The 18426-nt window shown below is 36.8% G+C and overlaps 1 protein-coding gene across 2 annotated transcripts in view; it reads right to left on the bottom strand.

Annotated features, from left to right (window-relative positions):
- MOSPD2 (motile sperm domain containing 2) overlaps positions 1-18426 on the bottom strand; it is a 53274-nt gene that overhangs the window by 16598 nt on the left and 18250 nt on the right. For both annotated transcript variants that reach the window (XM_038586862.1, XM_038586861.1), the window contains exons 3-8: positions 17356-17511; positions 15601-15687; positions 13697-13851; positions 10623-10683; positions 8112-8150; positions 967-1091 (exon numbers count right to left, since the gene is read on the bottom strand). In XM_038586862.1, coding sequence (XP_038442790.1) covers positions 967-1091; positions 8112-8150; positions 10623-10683; positions 13697-13851; positions 15601-15687; positions 17356-17511 — 623 coding nt within the window. The remainder of the gene's footprint in view (positions 1-966; positions 1092-8111; positions 8151-10622; positions 10684-13696; positions 13852-15600; positions 15688-17355; positions 17512-18426) is intronic.

The following is an 18426-nucleotide window of genomic DNA, read 5'->3' as shown; positions in this document are numbered from 1 at the left end:
ACCAAAACTTTTTATCTTGCTAGTCACTTGAATCTGGTTGAATACAATTTTGCCAGATGGACAGTACAGGAAGTAGGTTGTAAAAATGAAACAACTGAAATATTATCAATCAAGTTAACCCAAAGCATACCAAATCCATAGGTTTTCACAGTTTATTAGAAAAATCATTATCACAGTATGTTTCATTGTTATGTAGTATTAAAAATTTATTTTATTTTATTTTATTTTTTTGGTATTAAAAATTTAACGCATAACTTACTTATTCCTGGTCTCTTATTTGTAGTGAAACCATTTAAAAAAAACTTGATAATGTTATCCTTTAAAGTGAAAAGAATGTTCAACAGTAAACAAATGGAAGCAAAATAAGGCACATAAAAATCAGTAACTGATGGTTACAAATTAGATAATTGATGGTTCATCTCTAGATACAGAAATACTATGTAGCCACAAATAAGAGTAAAACAGTTTGTCCTGTTGATTAGGAATGATCTCTAAGACATGCTGTAAAGAAAAAAGCAGGGTGTATAATGGTGTGAAGATACACTACTTGTTTAAAAGAGATAGGAGGAGGAAGAGTTACATATATTTTTGCTTATGTGTCTTACATATGTACTGTAGTGCTTACATAGGCAATACAGATCCACGGAAATAAATATAAGAAATGGAATTGGGGAGACGAAGGGAGTGATTGGGATAGCGGACTTTTTACTGATTATTTGTTTCTGAATATTTATACTGAATACTTTTCAGCTTAGAACCATGTAAATATAGAACCTACTCAAAAATGAAATTTAACAACTTGAAAACTTATATAAAAATGTCTATAGTGGTGTTATTTTGGAATATCTATGATCTCTCTTTGGATGTTAAGATATTGCTTTTTCTTTTTTCCTTGAGTAAAGAATACAGCCTAATGTGCCATGATCCAATCTTATTTTAGAAACATATTCCAAGGACTATACTTACAGTTCCACCCATGTGGGGAGGCAGGTATTCTACGCTGACATAGTCTTGGACTTCATTTTTACTCGTAAACTTCAACAAACTCACTGCTTCTGGGCCAAGCCAGGATTTCACAATTTTGAAAGCAGCTGAGGAAAAAACAGTCACTTCATTAAATTCATTCTCTTTTGCAAGTAATTTATTGTATGTGCTAATGTAGGTCTTCTGAAATGGGTTTGGGCTAAACTGTTCATATATATCTTTCTGTGGTACGATAATTAACATTCACTAATTCCTATAGGCATTTACACTGTGACTATCTGTCATGGGTTTCAAATGTCCCATCAAGATTCAGGAAGATTAAATCACCTTGATGTGCATCAATAAACGTATCAAGGTTTTGGCTTCTGTACATATCTGTCAATGATCCCTACTACTAAGATTCCCAGACACAGAATCAAATAGCACTGTGGTTTGAGGAGGAGTCATTTTTCCTTACACTTCTGATAAACCTCCAACCTGAAAACCCTTCTCAAGTAGGAAGTCAAGAAGAGAAGAAAGTAGCCCTCCTCGTTGTGGGTTTGAGCTGGACTCAAACTTCATCCTAACCCCTAAACTTCTCTGCCTTTCTCCCAAGCCCTGCAGCTTATATAATTGTGAGGAATTTATTTATGGAATCTACAAGAATACACTGTTACCAAACACAGCTGTTTAGTAATTACAATCTTGTTCTTTCATGCTATTCTAATTTATACTTAATTTTTTAAACCTTGTTTCCATTCTGACATTCTAAATACATTTTAAAGAAATTAAGAGAGGAATCCTGCATTAAATTTGCAAAGGCATCAATGAAAAAAATCAGGAAATAAAACAGGATGATAAAAATTAAATAGTGGTTCAGAAAACTGCATTTTTACTTTGGCTAATTATGCTTGAATTTTACATAAGATTTACATTTTCATTAATTTCAATTTTAAAAGTCTGTGAGTTGACATGTTTGAAGCTATGCTACTTGAATTAACTAAAGTGCTAAATCTTATTTTTTATAACAGCTTTATTGAGATATAATTTACATACCATAAAATTCGCCCTTTTAAAGTATGCACATCAGAGGTTTTTAGTGTCTTCAGACAGTTGTATAACCATCACCACTATCTAATTTTAGAAGATGTTCATAGCAGCAAAAAGAAACCCCTACCTATAAGCAATCTCTCCTTATCCTCCCTACCCTATTCCCTGGCAACCACTAATCTACTTTCTGGATTTTTCTATTTTGGATATTACATATAAATGCCATTATACAGCCACGCTTTTTTTTTATTGGCTCTGTTCACTCAGTATGTTTTCAAGGGTCATCTATCATGTAGCATGTATCAGTATTTAATTCCTTTAAAAAAAAACCTTTTTATTTATTCATGACAGACACACACACAGAGAGGCAGAGACATAGAGAAGCAAACTCCTCACAGGGAGCCCGATGTAGGACTTGATCCCAGGACCCTGGGATCATGCCCTGAGCCAAAGGCAGATGTTCAACCACTGAGCTATCCAGGTGTCCCATTTAATTCCTTTTTATGGCTGAATAATATTCCATTTTATGGATCTACAATGTTTATCCATTCATCAACTGATAACATTTGAGTGCTTTCCACTTATTTACTATTATGACCAGTACTGCTGTAAACATCTGTGTACAGGCTTTTGTGTAAGCATATGCTTTCAATTCTCTTGGGAACATACCTAGGAATGGAATTGTTGACTTATATGGTTATTCTATGTTTAACTTTTTGAGGAACTGCCAAACTGCTTTCCAGAGTGGCCATACCATTTTATATTCTCCCCAGTAATATATGAGGATTCTAATTTCTCCATATCCTCAACACTTGTTACTACCTTTCTTTATTTTAGCCATCCTAGTTGGTGTGAAGTAATATCTCATTTGGTGTTGACTTGTAGTTCTCTAATGACTAATGATGTTGAACATATTTTTATGTGTTTATTGCCCATCTGCATATCTTCTTTAGAAAAATGTCTATTCAAATCTTTTGCCCTTTTTAATTGGACCATTTGTCTTATTATTGTGCTGTAAAAGCTACTTATATATTCTAGTTGTAGGTCCCTTATCAGATGCATGATTTGTAAATACTTTATTCCATTCTAAGAGTTGTCTTTTCACCTTCTGGATGGTGTCCTTTGAAGTAGAAAGTTTAAATTTTAATGAAGTCCAATGTATCTATTCTTTTCTTTTGTTGCTTGTGCTTTTTGGTGTCCTATCTAAGAAACCACTGCCTAATACAAGGCCACCAAGATTTATTCCTATGGGTTTCTTCTGAGTTTCATAGTTCTAATTCTTACATTTAGGTCTCTGATCTATTTTGAACTTATTTTGGTATATTAAGGGAGGTAGAGGTCCAACTTTATTCTTTTGAATATGGATATTCAATTGTCCCAGTATCATTTATTAAAGAGACTGTTCTTTCTCAAGAGAGATCTTGGAAGACAGTGGCAGAGTAGGAGGACCCTAAGGCTTGCCTCATCCCACAAAGAGAACTAGATAATTATCAGATCATCCTAAATGCCCCAGAAATTGAAGACTGGCACAATAATCTCCACAGCTAAAAGTAGAGAAGAGGCTACACTGAAGAAGGTAGGAAGTGCAGAGACGTGGCTTGGGAGAGAAATGGACTGTGGCTGCTGCAGTGGGGAGGGAGCCTTGGTCATGGAGAAGGGCAAGAGATAGACTAGCACACAGGGGAGCACGTGGGGAAAACAAATCCCCATAGCAATTGGCTTGGAAAATAGGAGGGCCTGAATTTTGTGAGTTTTTGCAATCAGCAGGGCTTCAAGCCTAGAGTTTTAAAGGTCAGTGTGTGCTTGGCTCTGGGAGAGCTCAGAGGACATTGAAGCTATTCTTGGAGAGAAGGCAGGACAAATAGCCCACAGACATACAGTATGGGAACAGCGATCTGAAGAGCGCCTGGGGCACACAGTGCGGAGGTCATTTGCTCATCTTGGAGCATGTCCCAGACAGGCAGCATTCATGGAGAGACTCCTTGGGGAACAAAGAAACTGGCAGGTGCCATTTCACCCCCCCCCACCCCTCAGCATAAGCACAGGGCCATCTGCAGGAACAAGCGCAGCACTGACACTTGCTACCTAACTTGCTTATGTTAAGCTCTTCTATACCCCTGTGCTCTAATAGAAACAACCTTCCCAGTCATGCCTGCCTCAGTCCCCAGGTCTACAGGCCTTCTCCCCCAGAAGATTGGACCAAACCCTTGCCAACATTGCATTTCCTGACTCAGGAGTTTTGTGAGGCCTTGGATCCTGGGGCAACACTGATAAGTCTCACTTCACACAGACTAGAGCACATCTAGTTAAAATGTGCCACATGAAGGCTAGGCACCAGATACTGCCCTGAATAGGCAAAGACAGCCTCTGCAGATGACTGGCCTGAAGGATGAAGTGGTCAGGACACAACAGCAGAGCATGTGGAGCACACATTGGAGACACTCCCAGAAGTGCCAGGCCCTGGGGAAGAGGGGACGCTATGCAGCAGGCCACTACAGGACCTCTTCTTCACAAAGCCATTACCCTGAAGAACAGGAGATGGAGCTGCCTTTACTAACACACAGAAACAGGCACAGAGACTTAGACAAAGTAAGAAGACAGAGGAATTTGCCCCAAATTAAAGAACAGGACAAAGCCACAGCAAGAGATCTAAGTGAAACAGATATAAGTAACATGCCTGATGGAGAATTTATTTATTTTTATTTTTAAAAATTTTATCTATTTTAGAGATAGAGCAAGCAGGGGTAAGGGCAGAGGAAGAGGGAGAAATAGAGTCTCAAGTATACTCGAGGCTGAACGTGGAGCCAAATATGGAGCTTGATCCCATGATCCCAAGGCCACAACCCAAGCAGATCCCAAGAGTTGGATGCTCAACTGAGTCACCCAGGCACCCCCTGATGGAGAATTTAAAGCAATAATCATAAGGATATTCACTGGACTCGAGAGAAGAGTGGAAAGCATTAGTGAGACCATTAACAGAGATAAGGAATAAAAGCAGAGATAAAGAGCTCAATAAACAAAATGAGAAACACACTTGATGGAATGAGCAGCAGGATGGAAGAAACAGAGGAACGAATTAATGACCTAGAAGACAGAGTAATGGAAAATAATCAAGATGAACAAAAGAGAGAGAAAAGAATTATGCAAAATGAGAATAAACTTAGAGAACTCTGTGAGGGGATGGAACAACATTTATCATGCAAAACAATGTCAAAAGAAAGCCAGAGTAGCAATACTTATATTGGACAAACTAGACTTTAAAACAAAGACTAACAAGAGACAAAGAAGGACGCTAAATAATCATAAAGGGGATAACCCAAAAAGAAACAACAATTATAAATATCCACCCAGCATGGGAGCCACCAAATACATAAAACAGTTAATAAGAAACATAAAGGAACTAATCAATAATAATACAATAGAAGACACATTGATGGACAGATCATCTAAACAGAAAATGAACAAGGAAACAATGGTTTTGAGTGACACACTAGATCAGATGGATTTATTTATTTTTAAAGATTTTATTTATTTATTCATAGAGACAGACAGAGAGAGAGAGAGAGGCAGAGACACAGACAGAGGGAGAAGCAGGCACCATGCGGGGAGCCTGACATGGGACTCGATCCCAGGTCTCCAGGATCATGCCCCGGGCTGAAAGCAGCACCAAAGTGCTGCGCCACCGGGGCTGCCCTAATCAGATGGATTTAACAGATACTTTCAGAACATCCCATCCTAAAACAGCAGAACACACAGTTTTTTCAAGTGCACATGGAACATTCTCCAGAACAGATCACCTATCGGGCCATAAAACAAGCCTCAACAAATTCAAAAAGGTCAGTCATATTATGTATTTTTTCTGCCCACAATGCTATGAAACTAGAGGTCAACCACAAGAAAAAATCTGGAAAGACCACAAATACATGGAGATTAAATAACATGTTACTATACAATGAATGGGTCAACCAGGAAATCAAAGAAATAAAGTACATGGAAATAAATGAAAACACAATGATTCAAAACCTTCAGGATGCAGCAAAAGCAGGTCTAACAAGGGAACTTTATAGCAATAAAAGCCCACCTCACGAAGCAAGAAAAATCACAAATAAACAACCTGACCTTATACCTAAAGAATCTGGAAAAAGAACAACAAACCAAACCTAAAACCAACAGAAGGAAGGAAATAGTAAAAATCAGAGTAGAAACAAATGATATAGGAACTAAAAAAACAACAGAACAGATCAATGAAACCAGAAGCAGGTTTTTTGAAAAACAAAAAACAAAAAACAAAAAACAAGAAGATTGATAAATCTCTAGCTAGACTTATCAAAAAGAGAAAGGATCCAAATAAATAACATCACAAATTAAAGAGGAGAATTAACAACAAACACCACAGAAGTACAAACAAGTATAAGAGAATATCATGAAAAACTATATGCCAACAGATTGGACAACCTAGAAGAAACTTTTGTGGAAACATATAAATGACCAAACCTGAACAGGAAGAACTAGAAAATTTGAACAAATTATCAGGAAAGAAATGCTGGGAAACTAATGTGTTCCCTGTTTGGTACCCTGAATTCCACCCTATGTTTTTCTTCCCTTGGTTGATTTAAATCATTTTTTTTCCTGTAATAATCCTTTTCCTGTAATTAACCAGAACTCTAATAGCTTTCAGTGAGGTCTATGAGTAATTCTCGTGGATCTGAGGGTGCTTTTGGAAACCCCTTGTACTTACAGGTAGTGTCAAGAAGTGAGGGTAGTCTTGTGTGGACTACTGTAGTCTCCCTATATCTATAGGTGTTACAATTCTTTGCACCTTTTATTCATAGTTTCTTGAGTGCTTTTATCATGAGAATGTACTAGGTGTTGTCAAATGCTTTTTCTGTGTCTGAGGTGATCATGTGCATTTTTCCCTCTAGTCTATTAATGTGTTGAATAACACTGATTTTCATATGTTGAACCAACTTTGCATTCCTGAGATAAATCCTACTTGGTCATGGTGCTAGGTTTGGTTAGTACTTAATTGTGGGTTGGTCCATCTATATTCATCAGGGATACTGGTCTCTAGCTTTCCTTTCCTGTAATGCTATTAGAATATACTTGCCTCATAAGATGAGTTGGGAAGTGTTCCCCCTTCTAATTTTGGAAGAGTATGCAAAGGTTTAGTGTTGATTCTTCTTTATATTTTTGTTATAATTTACCAGTGAAGTCATTTAGGCCTGGACTTTTCTTTGTGGGAAGTTTTTTGATTACTAATTTAATGTCTTTCATCATACTTCTATTCAGATTCTTCTTGAATTGTTTCTGTATTTTGTCTTTCTAGGAATTTGTCCATTTCATCTATATTCATCTAATTTCTTGGCATACAAGTGTTCACAGTAATCTCTTATAATTCTTTTAATTTCTATAAGGTCAGCAGTGATATCTATTTCATTCTTGATTTTAATCACTGGAGTCTTTCTTTTTTTCTTCATCAGTTTAGCTAAAGTTTTGTCAATTTTATTTAACTTTTCAAAGAACCAAGGTTTAGTTTCATTGGTTTTCTCTACTGCTTTCTGTATAACAATTGACTCTCGCAAACATAAATGAAAATGGACATTCTGAAAATAACATTAAATTTATAATCATGTTAAAGTTGATAGAGTGTTTTTCAATGCTTTTTAGAATAAGTTTTTACCAAAAACGTATCATGACTGTCTTATATAAGGGTAATGTGCCTACAGAGATTTCGAGTAAATTTCAGATTCATCCCCCTTCTTCCTCAAAGCCCAGGAGAAAATCTAGCCAAGGCCTGTGTTCTGTGACATGCCCCATCTGTGGGTGACAACCTGAGGCATCTGGCTCTAGTTTTACCTGAATGGCTGAACATCTTGATGCTGTTTTTAGAGAAGACTAATGCATGTCCCCAGAGCCTTGGGGCAGAATGTTAACCTGGTTTGCTTAGGAACAGCCTTTGAGTGTTCTAGCTCCAGCCTCTTGAGAGTACACAGCAAGCACTAGATAAATATATTTTTAAACAACCATAGAAATATGGCTAAATTGGGAAAAAGGGAATCAAACATTTTGTTTTAGCAAAGTATAAGTAATATACTCACCATTCATTATCCAAGGCATGTCAAAGATCACCATTTTTGCTGAAAGACCAAAAAAAATTCATTCAATGTGATTTAGTACCACTATAGTAATATCACTTCCACCTACCTGGTCTAGAAAAAGCTGGCGATCTAAACCAAACTAAAAACTGAGCTGGTCAAGTCCGTTCTAATTCAGTGAAGTGTGAGTGGTGCTCGAAACAAATTAACTTCCCACACTGATGAGGGGCCCACCCAGGGTAGCTTTTGGGAAATGACCAATGCATTATCACTGTACTTTGGCAAATAGTCTGTTCTTTTCTTGCTTGTGTTGTTTGCAGAAAGGTACAAAAGAAAATAGTTAAATGGTTAAGTGGAGTCTTTGGATGTGGCATGTCATATTAGTGCTGAAGTTCAGTGAACTTTAAAATGATTTCAATGTCTATATGTTGATTAACTGAATTTAAATTTAAAAACTAAAAAATGACTTTGATGTCTAATTTATTGGTTTTAATAATTTCCTAGAGATTATATTGTCAAACCACTCACACATCCCCCTCCCCCAGTTTTAATACATCATTATGTTTTAAGGAACAAAATTTATCCTTTTCTTTATATTATAAGTCCCAGGAAGCCAATAATTTCCAAGTATACAGAAGTATTATTTGCATGTTTAGATGAAGACTTAAATAGCCCTAGTAACAATTATGAAAAAGAACTAAAAAGGGAAACCTCTACAAAGTGAAGTTTTGGGTTTTTTTATAATTTTATTTTTTATTTATTCATGAGAGACACACAGAGAGAGGCAGAAACATAATAGGCAGAGGGAGAAGCAGGCTCCTTGAGGGGAGCCTGATTCAGGACTCAATCCTGGGACTCCAGGATCATGCCCTGAGCTGAAGGCAGACATTCAACCACTTAGCCACCCAGGCATCTCTACAAAGGGAAGTTTTGACATCCAATTCATTGTTCTATTCCAAATGAATCAAAATGTAATTTCATTCTTCTCTAGGCAGAGAACCACCTAGAATGATTATAAGTAACATAAGACGAGTAAAGTACATGTAAGAAAGAAAGAATCTTGAAAGAGGTATCCTGATGCTTAATATGTCAGCCTTCATCTATGGTAGCCTAACAAGATTTGAACTTTAAGTTTTTATGAAAGAATGGTTGGATTTCATGACAGATTGTGAAGCATAATCAATTTAAGATTCTACAAAACTTAATGTCTGCAAAACTATATTATGTAGGTAGAATATATATACATTACCTAGAGGTAATTAATTGGAATGAATAGTGTCCCAGTTCATCTTTATACAGACCCATGAATTTATCAAAAGTTCTCTCAAAAGAATCTTAAATATGTTTTATAAGATAATAATGATATTTACTATTTAGAAATGGCTCTTCACAAACTCTTAGATCTTTCAATAAACAAGTGGATATTTTATTTTCATTTTGTACATGAGAGGAACAAGCTAATAATATGAGGTAGAGATTCCCTATTGATCACTGATTGGTACTATAAAACTTAATGAATCAGGGTACATACATGGCGGATCCAGGAAGAATTCAGAAGGAATAGCAGATCCGCCAGATTTCCCAACCAGACATTCTCTTTACCTAAAAATGTTCATGAATACTCCCTCTGAAGACATGAGAGCATAGGGGTAGCAGTGGCACTGATCCTTGATATCCATCATACTTGTTTTCTGTTCCTTATTTCACATTAATAATAGTGTGAAAGCATGCCAAAGTAAGATGATTTAGGGATTTTAAGCTTTAATGTCAGCTAAATCAGGAGTCTCAAAAGACCTTAATTGTAGTATTTGCCAGGCGTGTGTGTAGGCAGACTGTGAGCTTCCATTTTCTGATATCCCCCTTGTGTCTCTTCTCTTTTTTTTTTTTTCACTTTTCGTTCACTGGAGTTAAAATATATGACTGTTTATGAGGGATAGAAATCTTGATTTCTCCAAAGGGAAACCATCAGATAAATCCACTAAATCACAATTAAAAATAAACTCTAAATGCCAGATTCAAATGCAGTATATGCTAGTCGAATGTTTTCTTAATGACAATTTTTAAATAGTAATTAGTAACACAGAAAGTGTTTTTTGTGTATGAGTACTGCTTATCACACAGTATACTTTATCAATATTGTTTATCTGTTTCTTACATGTAATAGGTTACATATAGTAAATATTCTTTTAAATGAGTTTTTTTATTGAAAGATGAATAAAAATGGGATAATCTTGGAAATAAAGGTATATTTTTATTTCCCTATACATGTATGTGTGCTATAGGATGTCATCTATACAGTTTAGAACTTAAATTCTTAAAACTACAAAGGACAATGATTCTGAAAATTTCCTTTATTATCTACTAGGATATGCACTTAAACTTCTATGCACACACTTAAGGTCCTCATCAGAATATAACACTTCAAGCATTAAAGTCTATAATAATATAAAACAACCTCAGCTATTGTCTATAGTTTCTATATATTGTATTTTTATAAAGGAGTAAGTTACTTACAGAGGTATTTAGGATAATAAACCTTAAAGCAGTTGATGATAAAGCGTACAAAGTCCATGTCCTAAAACAAAGATTATACATTAAAATCTTTAAGACTATCTACATCAGAGAATTTTAAATTGCACATTCCTAAAGGTAATAAACTATTAAAAACAAGTTAAAAAATTAGGAAATTCTTTAACAAATAAGTTCATATATAAATACATATCTATATTCTAAGGTGTTAAGTTATTAAGCTACTTATAATAATCAGTCCTAAAATCAAGTAAAAGAAATCAGGTGAACAAAAAAGAAATCAGGTGCTTAAACAACACTCATGTTACCTCAAACTAGTGAGATATTTGAGGCCACTAAAGTAACATGGCATTATAAAGTGGATCTAAAAGCAATCCCTATAGAGAAATTCTAAAAATCTGTTTAACAATTAAGTTTAATGTAAATCAATACATTTTACAACCTCACTACTTGGAGTGATAATACATATATCAATTCTGTTATATTTGCTTTTAAAACCTAGTTTCTGCACCTTGTAATAGTTTCAATAAAATGTTTTATCAATATTTTACACAATAGCTAATCTGAACATATTAGTGTGCTAGATCTACTTTGCTTCTAGCTTCTTTCCTCTTATTTAGAAACCTAGAATTTTTTAGTTTATATTCGAGTGTTTTCATTGACTCCAAGTCCTGGGAAACTTTATGAACATAACTCTCCTTTGGTTCTACTGCACTGAACACAGCAATGTGAAATTCAGTTATGAGGGTCACTATTCACATGGATCACTTCATTCCATGTTATTCCATGGCCACAAACTGACTTAACTAATCCTGATCAGCCTTCTTAAAAGGACTGTAGGATGAAAGATAATCAGGCAAACTTAAATTCATCAATTACTGAAAGGTGAGTTGTCCCAGAGACGAGTCTATAGAGTCACTCCCAGCATGTGAGTTGTAGCATCTTTAATTTTAGTAAACTGGAAGTAAGCATCCTTAAGTGTCTTACGTATTTTTTATGGAATAAATCCTAGTATATAATAGTACCTTTATAACTAATCATTATATCCACTGTGCACCGAGTTTAATAATTTGTATTTAAGAGTCAAGTATCTCAAAATAACTAGTTCTATAATCTGTGGCCTCCGGAGACTTTGCCTAAAAAGTCTCCATCCAATATTCTTGTTTTCATCTTTTAATTGAATAGCCTTGCTTTTAAATCCCAAGTTACTGCTAATTCAAGTGGATTTGATAGGATACCACTGGTGTAAGTATATTAGTGGGTACTATATTAAAGCTCCATGAAACCTATTGCTCTACATTCTGTGAGGAAATCTTCAAGGACTATTTATTATCTTATAAAATGTCCTCCCTTTGGGGACCCATGAAATACTTTTCTCTAGTTCAAGTATCAGGAACAAATAGATTTCTTCTAAGACACTGGTTTTAAAGTATGGCCACTGAGTAATTTTAAATGATTCCATGTCTTTCAGGCAGGCAGATGAAAGATTAGAGCCCAATTAGTGGCCCAACTCTAACAAATAATTTTTAACTTTTTTTGCCTTGCAATTCTGCATACATGTTTATAACCAACTTAAATCCTCTGTGAATCATAAGGGAGTCATATATAAAAATAACTCAATTAGGATTTGGTATTTTAAAACAATAATGATTTAAACAGTTAGCAATGCAAATAAACCTTATTTATAAATTAAAGAGATAGCATATAAGTAGTTGGCAAAAAAAAAAAATCAGACAGTTCAAGACAATTCCTTGCCCATACGTTTGGCAATAAAAAGCATTTGTTTATGATTCTGGGTTAATAATTAGAAACAATCATACACAAAGGATGACAGAATCATGATTAATTTTTATGGGATACCTATTTATCTATTTTGATTTAGACTTTGGGTATAAAACAATTTACTCTGTAATCTAAAACTCAAAAAAATGGCAACTAGATTGAAAAAATTGAGGGCAATGGAATCCTAAAATATAAAAAGAGATAAGGATGAAAATAAAAATGTGTGATCCCACCACCCAAAAAACACTTATTCTCTCTAGGCTGTTGTTTTTTTTTTTTTTATTATTATTCTCTTTAGGCTGTTGTGGGTTTTTTTTTTTTTTAATGTCTAAGAGTTCCTTTTTTGGTGGCTGGTATCACTAGGACTTTTTTTTTTAAAAAAGATATTTTCTAATATTACCAGCACTTATTTAAAAACACCATTTTATATATATACACATACTCAATTTACACACCATATTTTACCATTTGGCCATGCTGGCATTTACATTTTTTTTCTAAGTTTTCACTTTTTTAAACGACACTCTGAAAAAAAAAAAAAAAAAAGCACTTGGTACACACTGCTTTTTTCTGTACTCGGGAGTATTTATTTAAAGTAGATTTCTAGAAGTTAGTTACTAGGCAAAGAGTACGAACACAAACACCGTAAGCTTCTTAACATGCTTTGCCAAGTGGATTTTCAAAAAGGTTTCACTACTGCTTCAGGCAGGTGTGTGAATGCCACTTCACTGCTACCAGAAGTAGCTAAGGTTCAAATGCAAGAGACAACAGCTATAATAAACGTGCCAAAGGATCCCCATTGCTGCTGAACGGTTTGTAGTTACTAAGGTCACAAGGGCCCAAATTAAAGACTGGTGGGTTTTACTTATTTCTTAAGTTTGACAGAATCACCTGAAGAAAGCTGGTTTCCAAAGCTAACCAGATCAAGCAAACACCTCCCCCCCATGTCTCGCTATTTACTGAGTGCACTATTATGTGCCAGGTACAGGGTTAAGTGCTTCAGGTTATTAGTTTTGACAGTAGATGTCTCACCTTGACATCTTACATATCACATGAGGAACATTTCTAGGAAACACACAGTTTCAATGCCAAATACTGAAGCAAGTGTATTTCTTTGCCAATCCTATTTCATGTCTAACTTCACTCACAACGGAGGAGGAAAAGAATCAATCCCAAACAGAACTAGGTTAGCTCAAAGTTCCCACAATATTTGGTTGGGAGGAGTGGCGGCGAGGACATGACAATAAATGATACTTGTGAATTAAAGAAATGCTTACGATGCTATTTATTCCAGTCTCTGACAGGTCGAACATCACTGTTACGGGTTTCCCATTTTCTCGTTTAGCATAACGTTCCAACCAGAATGCGATAAGCTTCTTTTTGTCCAACATGGTTTTATGGTCTTTTACATGATACTTCACCCTGATCCAGACTTTTAACAGAACATTGAATAAGAAGGAGAAAAATATCTGTCATTATAATATTATTTTACACATACATCATTCCTTTCCCTTAATATTGTTCTTCATTTACAATTTATTTCCTTTCTCAGATTAAAAACGGCTCTTCCTTCTTTTAAATGAGAAACAGTGAAATAAGTAAGTAAGTAAGTAAATAAATAAATAAATAAATAAATAAATAAGAAACAGTGTGCACGGGAGAACCTTAGAGAAGGTGCAGACTCCTGTATATCATGCCCTCACGATGCCCACCTTGGGGAAACAGACAGACTTCTCCAGGAAGTAAGAGGGAAAAGAAGATGCAGGTGAACAAACAGTATGGTAATCATCTAAAAGTGCTCTTCGCGGAACTCAACAAGAGGGCAGGCCAGTGGTTCTGTCAAGCATGAGAACAAACACTCTCCACGCAGCAGCAGCCTCGCTGGAGGCACGAGGACGGCATGCGCCAGGAGCAGGAGTGCGTGTGGGGCGTGGGCACAGGGTGCCGCAAACCACTGGGAGCAGGGCAGCTGGGGCAACATGGGGCCAGTGCTGTGAGGAGAAGCTCAAGGGCTGGGCTGGACGGCCTCCAGATCAAATGCTAAGGTGTGATTTTCCTATTGAAGACATCCCTTGGAGGCAGCAGCACCGAGTGAAGCATGGAAGGGACAGAGGAGGAACCCCAACTGGCTGTGCCCTGGGAAAGCAGCTAGGCTCTGAACTGAGGAAGAGCTGATGGAAATGGAGAAGGGGCTCCACTGAAGCCACGGAGGGTAAGGGCCCATGGTGTGGGCTGGGTGGTACAGAAGGAGGGCAGGCCAGGGGATGCAGCCCAGAGGCACTTTTGTGTTGAAGGTGGCCGGCCATCAACCCGGTGGCACCAATCAAGTAGGTAGCTGGGCATATATGTGCCTGTAGCCTGGACAGGGTGGGGTTATCACTGTTGGTGGGGAGGCAAGGTCCTTGAGATCACCCAAGGTGACTGTATCAGCTGGAAAGAAAAAACAGCAAAGAAAGGCATAAAGCCAGGGAAGCGCTCGTAAGGACGGGGATAGGGGGGCGGGGGGCGGAATGAGAGAAACAAGAAATGAATACTGGGAAAGAGAGCTGGCAACAGGAGGGAAATTCAGGGAGAATACTGTTGAGACAGGAGTGGACGACGCACTGCAGGGGGGTGGTGGCGGGCAAGCAAGCGCTCGGACGCAGCTCTGACACTCCTCCTGCCCAGTTCCCAGCCTTGCTACAAATGGAGCTGGATTCTGGACAAGGGAAGGGAGGAGTAATAAGGGAGTCACTGGGACAGAGATGGTGGTGGTTACTGTTCCTTCTGCTATCACAGATTTCACAAGAAGCTGAGGGGAGAAGACCGGGGGTGGGGGGGATCAGGGACAGTGGGACCTTGGACTTGAAAAGTCCACTTAACACCCCTCAGCGACTGTTGAAAACATTTTCCATGAAAATACTGGGTTGAATTTTAAGATCAGTAAATTAGAAGAGAACGACTCTAAATTACATTTTGGCTGTGTTACAGGATGTGGCATTTGCCTTTACTGCCTACTTTATCAAAATGCAAACAGTACATACAACTAAGGGTCTGACACCCCGTCAAGATGGCCTTAATGATCCCCAGTTGTAGGAAACTTAATGTGTGCCACATATGGAGAAGGTTCTGCCTATTATTCAGTTGAGATAAATGCATCTCAAAATCTTGAAAAGCCAGTACATCAGTTAAACATACTTACACAACTTGTTGCCTTCTTTGTCATAACCGTGGAGATAAATACCACCAATTTCCAATAACCATCTGGGAATGGAGGATTCAGTCAGGTCTAAAAAAGGATAAATCTGATGAGTAATTGTAACATAGGGGCCTTTGAAAAAGAAAACTTATGACGTAAAGGTTAATGTTATATAGTAGGTCTGATGTAAAAAAAAAAGATAAGCTCCTTTAAGTATCTGGAAGGAGCCTCTGGCAATAAAAAGTGGTGTTTCTTACTAACGAAACAAACTACATAAAGACATGGATGAGAAAAATGGGGGAAAAAATCCATTTCCCTTGACTCATCAGCCATTATTATATGGACACATTTCCATGTTTTGGTTGTATTTCTCATAATAGCTTTCAACAAATACCATCAGTATTGGACAATTTCAAGACAACATGCTAGTAAATATCCACATTACAGCCTCAGGATTGACTTAAAACTCACTTAGGGTTTCTCTAGTAAAATATTTTCCTACCAAGGGTTGATATCCAGTAGTCTAACACATTTTATAATCTTGGAGCAAATGGAAAATATTTTTTAAAAAAGTCAAATTTTTAGCAGGAGTAACAAAACAAGGTCTGTCCAGTCGAGTGAGAACATAGCAAGGCAGCAAATACCAAGCCTTTTGTATCATTCACCAGTTGTTCCCTGAGGACTTTCAAAGATTCTTCACTTTTCCGCACCACCCTTTTACCATATCTCTGCTGTGTGCCACTAGAAACTAGCAATTCCACAGAAGAAAAAAAAACTATTGCTGAGTTTAAGAGTTCATTCTGTACCTAAATGAGTTACATTTCTTTGCTTGATTAATAAATGCTTCACTGTTTGTTGAAATGACCTATGGTTTTTATACTTCCAATCATATTATTTCTTAAATACTCCTCTTTCTCAGGGATCCTTTCTACAAGTATAAAGACTGGGGAGAGTATCTGCTCTGAATTTATTTGTGGACTTTTTTCGTAAGTCTCCAGACTCACTCACTCCAGAGTTTGTAACCCTCAAGGTCAAGAAATCCTTCTTTGTACCTCATCAAAACCAGTAGTTATGCCAGATTCTTCCTGTTAAATTTTTAGGAGAGAGATAATGGATAACCTTTCCTGTGAAGAGTTCTTCATATACTTGAAGACTATTAAAAAAAAAAAAAACCTTCTAAGATTTAAAATTCCCCTTTGGTGGGGGGGGCGGGGGAGGCGGGGAATGTCAATCTAGAATTGGGTCTTGAAATCAAGAAGTTAAGAAAACGCTGCCATAGGCATCCTTGGGGATAAGCCTACTTTTTTAGTGGACCCCCTCAATCTTTTAGCACTGCTACAGGGAGTACCTATTAGCACAAGGGACCCTGGGAATAGAGAAAGACATTAAGGAAACATCTGAAAAACAAAACAAAACAGGAAAAGAATATCTCTGTGTCTAGGCCTAGTAGTAATGATGCTATCTTGGTATGGTTCAATGGTATTGAACTAAACCAGTACAGATTAAGAGATTCTGCTCTGAGTGAAAGAATCTGAATCTAATTCTGCTCTCTGGTGATCCAATTTCCCTATGAATGATACTACTCTTAAGACATTCATAAGATGCTCCTTTCAAAGCGTTAGTGAGTTTTTATAAACCATTATATTTTGGTGTTTATGATGATTGCCAAGAATATTTGCAAATACACTATTTGGTAAATGTAAAACTAACATTTATACGTGAGGCAGTATACTGTCAAGGTTAAATTGAATGCATTACCGTTAACAGACATTTCTTTCCTCCACTGAAAACTCTCATCAAGCATCTTCAGAGTTTCATCGACAACATTATGTCTCCAAAGTAAGTAGCTTTCAACCCAGTTATCATCTTGTTGTAGCCTTTCAACATCACGTGGATCATATTTATCTGGCTTATCTAGGGGAAAAGCAGTATTAAATAGCCACGTCAGATAAATTCTGCAGTGAGTAATAACATTGATGCCAGGAGAAAAAAAACATAGACAAGAGTAAGCTAAGCTATAGAACAAAGCTACTTGAAGGATGCAGTTCAGATGAAAATACAATGTAAAGGATTGATGGAATTTCTAATTCAGAGGAGAAGAAAGTTATCCAAAGATAGCAGGTTTACTTTGAATAAGCCATAGTAAAATTAAAAAATAAGACCACAGTAAAATATTTTACATGACCCTCTCTAAAACTATAAACCAACATCTAGGAAGATCATGTTGCCTGAATTTGAAACCCTTACCCTGGTCAATGAAAAAGGAAATTTTACATGTGAAGGAAGAAGTTGTACTCAAGAAGACATTTGTTTGGCAATATTATTTTTATCTTTTTAAAAGATTTATTGGTTTATTTTAGAGGGGAGAGGGGCAGAGGGCGTCTAAAGCAGACTCCACACTGAGCACAGAGCCTAAGGTGGGGCTCGATCTCATGACCCTGAGATCACGACCTGAGCCAAAACCAGGAATCAGATGCTCAACTGACTGCGCCACGTAGGTGCCCTGGCAATGTCATTTTAAAAAATGAAATACAAAATGGAAAACTGACCATGTGTGTAGCAGTCAACAGTTCCTGTAATGTATTGGAATAATTGTTTCTAATAATTTATTATCTGCTTACACACAGGCTATGGTACTTGATACTCCTTCCACATCTTGCTCCATTTTTCTGTAACTGAACCTGGTCTCCTCACAACCACCTCTGCACATCCAGATTCTACTATTCTGCAAGGCTTTCAAATGCTTCCTCTTCCACAAAAATTTCCCTGAGCCCAAAAGGAATTCTGTCCCTCTGTGAACAGCCCCAGGACTTAAACTAAGCCTTTCTT

This window comes from Canis lupus, chromosome X (assembly GCF_011100685.1).
Source record: "Canis lupus familiaris isolate Mischka breed German Shepherd chromosome X, alternate assembly UU_Cfam_GSD_1.0, whole genome shotgun sequence".
Classification (NCBI taxonomy): Eukaryota; Metazoa; Chordata; class Mammalia; order Carnivora; family Canidae; genus Canis; species Canis lupus.
Note: the sequence above shows the minus strand (reverse complement) of the source record. Positions and strands in the feature narration are given on the sequence as shown.